The 5,000-nt window shown below is 39.5% G+C and overlaps 1 protein-coding gene across 1 annotated transcript in view; it reads right to left on the bottom strand.

Moving 5' to 3' along the window:
• lrriq1 (leucine-rich repeats and IQ motif containing 1) overlaps window positions 1-5,000 on the bottom strand; it is a 102,624-nt gene that overhangs the window by 41,231 nt on the left and 56,393 nt on the right. The window contains exon 16 of the mRNA XM_062040882.1: window positions 4,544-4,649. Within this exon, the coding sequence (XP_061896866.1) occupies window positions 4,544-4,649 (106 nt within the window). The remainder of the gene's footprint in view (window positions 1-4,543; window positions 4,650-5,000) is intronic.

Below are 5,000 nucleotides of genomic sequence, written 5' to 3'. Positions count from 1 at the left end.
AAATAATATTGAGCAAAATTTAATTGAAATATTGTCGATGTGGCCCTCCAGCAGTGCTCGGGTAGCTCATGCGGCCCCCGGTAAAAATTAATTGCCCACCCCTGAATTACACGGATGCCTAGAGCTAGGCTGACCATACGTCCTCTTTTGCGGGGATGTCCGGGGTGTCCGGGCGGGTTTTTTTAAATGCCTCAAATGTCCGGCATTTTGAGTTAGGGTTGCGTGTACCGGGTATTTTCAATGTACGTCCAGAGTTAAGAAGGGGTTAAACAAAACAAAGTGTGGAGGCGTGCGTGTAACACGGGTGGGAAAAAAGACATATTTCCTCTCATGGCATCCCCGCGAGTTGCGACGAGAGAGTGTTATTAAGCCGAGTTGGTAAGTGAATCTGTTTGCTAATAGTAGCTGCTAGCCGTACCCATGTATTGTCTATGGGCGGTTAGCATCGACTTTTAATCCCGTTTCCTCCAATGTTTCTGATCCCATTGAATTTATATTTATTTCGAGTCTTTATTTTGGGTACTTGCATATGGTGACTGAGTGTTGTGGCGTTTTAAGGCCATGTGCACTTTTTATGCTACGGCAAAGACAATGAATGAACACTGTTACACCCGTCATAGTGACGTCACTGTTATTGTTAATGTTACACCCGTCATAGTGACATCACTGTTAATTTCTATTGTTTAATATTGTTAATGTTACACCCGTCATAGTGACGTCACTGTTATTTTCTATTGTTTAATATTGTTCATGTTGCACCCGTCATAGTGACAACACTGTGTACTGTCGTGTTTGTTATGTTGTACATACATGGGATGGTTTAATATTGTTAATGTTAGCAGTATTATTGCTAATAATGATAATAATAAGTGTAACTTATTTATTGAAGGTTGAACAATAGATGACTTAATGTTGATGTTTATGTGCGCACATTGATTGAACTCCGGGTCCTGTGTTTACGTAGGCCAGGTCCCTAAGTCTTGGATGGCGAGCTGTAGATAGGCCTTGAGCCTGAACCCTAGGATCTCCACCTCTCAACCCCTGAACTCCACCTGTTCTGGTCGGGCCGGTAGGCGGCTTATAGCCGAACCCCTTGCCTCGCATCTCATTACTCTGCAGCCCTTTGCACTACCTCATACACACCCTGCCCATAAACTGAACTGTCACTACAAACTGCCATATCCACAACCCCAAACCTGGGACCCCATTTTGAAAATTCCTAGCGCCAACACTGCTGTCAACAGAGGAGAAAAATGCTTTATTTAAATAAATATATTATTTATAAAGCAAGTTTGAGTATCATTGGCAAATTTTCACCTAGTCCCCGCCTTGGCACGCATATATGTCCTCTTTTTGGGATTTCAGAATATGGTCAGCCTATCTACTAGAGCAGTGTTTTTCAACCTTTTTTGAGCCATGGCACATTTAGTGCGTTGAAAAAATCCGGAGGCACACCACCAGCAGAAATCATTAAAAAAGAAACTCAGTTGACAGTAAAAAGTCCTTGTCGCAATTGTTGGGTATGACTTTAAAGCATAACCAAGCATGTATCAATATAGCTCTTGTCTCAAAGTAGGTGTACTGTCACCACCTGTCACATCACCCCCTGACTTTTTGGGAGTTTTTTAAAATGTTTTCCTGTGTGTAGTGTTTTAGTTATTGTCTCGCGCTCCTATTTTGGTGGCTTTTTCTCTTTTTTTGGTATTTTCCTGGAGCAGTTTCATGTCTTCCTTTGAGCGATATTTCCCGCATCTACTTTGTTTTGGCAATCAAGAATATTTCAGTTGTTTTTAATCCTTCTTTGTGGGGACATTGTTGATTGTCACGTCATGTTCGGTTGTACATTGTGGACGCCGTCTTTGCTCCACAGTAAGTCTTTGCTGTCGTCCAGCATTCTGTTTTTGTTGACTTTGTAGCCAGTTCAGTTTTAGTTTCGTTCTGCATAGCCTTACCTAAGCTGCAATGCCTTTTCTTAGAGGCACTCACCTTTTGTTTATTTTTGGTTAAAGCATTAGACACCTTTTTACCTGCACCCTGCCTCCCGCTGTTTCCGACATCTACAAAGCAATTAGCTACCTGCTGCCACCTACTGATATGGAAGAGTATCACATTGTTACTCTGCCGAGCTCTAGACAGCACCGACACTCAACAACAACACATCATTTGCAGACTATAATTACTGGTTTGCAAAAAATATTTTGAACCCAAATAGGTGAATTTAGATAATCTCCCACTGCACACCAGACTGTATCTCACAGTGGTTGAAAAACACTGGCCTACAGGGCGCTAACTTTCCAAAATACAAAACCCAAAACCAGTGAAGTTGGCACGTTGTGTAAAATGTAAATAAAAACAGAACACAATGATTTGCAAATCCTTTTCAGCCTATATCCAATTGAATAGACTGCAAAGACAAGATACTTAACGTTCAAACTGGTAAACGTTGTTATTTTTTGCAAATATTAGCTCATTTGGAATTTGATGCCTTCAACAGGTTTAAAAAAAAGTTGGCACAAGTGGCAAAAAAGACTGATACATTTGAGGAATGCTCATCAACCACTTAATTGGAACATCCCACAGGTGAACAGGCTAATTGGGTATAAAAGCAGCTTGCATGAAATGCTCAGTCATTCACAAACAAGGTTAGGGCGAGGGTCACCACTTTGTGAGCAAATGCGCGAGCAAATTGTCCAACAACAACAACATTTCACAACCAGCTATTGCAAGGAATTGAGAGATTTCACCATCTATGGTCTGTAATATCATCAAAAGGTTCAGAGAATCTGGAGAAATCACGGCAAGGCCGTAAACCAACATTGAATGCCTGTGACCTTCGATCCCTCAGGCGGTACTGCATCAAAAAGTGACATCAGTGTGTAAAGGATATCACCACATGGGCTCAGGAACACTTCAGAAAACCACTGTCATTAAATTTTAAGTTAATAATTATTTGCATACAAAAATTAAGTCTCTCAGTTCGAAAACATTAAATATCTTATCTTTGCAGTCTATTCACGTGAATATAAGTTGAAAAGGATTCGCAAATCATTGTATTCTGTTTTTATTTACAAATTACACAACGTGCCAACTTCACTGGTTTTGGGTTTTGTATTTTACACAGTATATCCCGCCTTCTCATGGCTTCTCGTATATAATGACGTAACTACTTACGTACATAACACATGCTCGCCCATTAGCTTTTAAGTGTTATTAGCTGGTAATAGCAATTTGGATAGCTAGCGCTAGATGTCATTGAAGGTGTAGTCTATCATAACAACAACATGACTGCAAATTGTCTGTTGCTTCACTTGGACTGCTTTTGTATGTCTGTAAACATTTTTAGAAAAAAAACTTAGTAATTGTGCAAAATATAGACATTTGTCAAACGGATGTGTTCTGTTATAAATTTTATCTTTTAAAAATGTAACTTTGAAGAACAGCCCCTTTGATGTTGCTAATCAATTTGAATTTATTATCATTTATTGAGGTTACTTCATTTATTTTTTTAAGTCTCATATTGTGCACGTTTTTTATACATCATGCAAATTAATGCAATCTTTTCTGTTACAGACAAAAAAAACGATGATGAAGGTATTCTTTGTTGTAAGTTGATCTATTGTTCTTGTTTTTTTCCTTTAATGTTATGCAGAGGTGTACTTATTTGGGTTGTCCAAAAAAAAAAAAAAGATTTTCAGATTATTCGTGATTCTTTAAAATCTTGATTTTAATCGATTAAAAATAAATCAAAAAAATGTTTTTTTTTATTTTTTATTTTTTAACCTGTCCTGTCCAGCCACTCAGACAAATCATATAGTTGATGTAGATGATCTATATCTGCTGTACAGATTTACTTTAGAAAAGAGAAGTGTTGCATACTTCTCTTGTTGCCTTATTTGTATTTGCCTTAATACATGTTTGGGAGGCATTTTAGTAAAGAAAACACGTTTTCTTTCAAGTAATATATACATTGATCAGAGCTGTTTATTTCATGGAGGAATGTAGTTAATCATAGAACTGGCACCCAATCTTATTAAAAAAAGTATAGATTTTGAATCGGGAATCGATTCTGAATTGAATCGTTACCCCCGAGAATCGAATCAAAACGTGTGGTGAGCAAAGATTCACAGCCCTAATGTTTATATATGTTTATAATGTTTATACCTACTCAGTGGCCTAGTGGTTAGAGTGTCCGCCCTGAGATCGGTAGGTTGTGAGTTCAAAACCCCGGCCGAGTCATATCAAAGACTATAAAAATGGGACCCATTACCTCCCTGCTTAGCACTCAGCATCAAGGGTTGGAATTGGGGGTTAAATCACCAAAAACGATTCCCGGGCGCGGCCACCGCTGCTGCCCACTGCTCCCCTCACCTCCCAGGGGGTGATCAAGGGTGATGGGTCAAATGCAGAGAATAACTTCGCCACACCTAGTGTGTGTGTGACAATCATTGGTAATTTAACTTTAACTTTATAACAATTTTATAGACAAACGATACCATTTGTAGCCGCGGCGGAGAGCGGGGTGGCGCGAAATCTTTTCTTTCACCTGGATGATGGCAGCTGCATGGCGTTTGGCAACATTCGAAGAAGAAGCTCCACACTTGGTTTTTCCTCCTCCGTCCTCAGATGTAAAAGCCAGTCCAGCGTCAGCGCTGCTCGTCAAAGGAGACATACACACAAAGACACAAAGTAAAGAATTAGAGATGTCCGATAATATCGGGCTGCCAATATTATCGGCTGATAAATGCTTTAAAATGTAATATCGGAAATTATCGGTATCGGTTTCAAAAAGTAAAATGTATGACTTTTTAAAACGCAGCTGTATGTAGTGGTACACAGACGTAGGGAGAAGTACAGAGCGCCAATAAACCTTAAAGGCACTGCCTTTGCGTGACGGTCCAATCACATAATATCTACGGCTTTTCACACACACAAGTGAATGCAAGGCATACTTGGTCAACAGCCATACAGGTCACACTGAGGGTAGCCGTATACACAACTTT

The sequence above is a fragment of the Entelurus aequoreus genome, linkage group LG03 (genome assembly GCF_033978785.1).
Source record: "Entelurus aequoreus isolate RoL-2023_Sb linkage group LG03, RoL_Eaeq_v1.1, whole genome shotgun sequence".
In the NCBI taxonomy this organism is placed as follows: domain Eukaryota; kingdom Metazoa; phylum Chordata; class Actinopteri; order Syngnathiformes; family Syngnathidae; genus Entelurus; species Entelurus aequoreus.
Note: the sequence above shows the minus strand (reverse complement) of the source record. Positions and strands in the feature narration are given on the sequence as shown.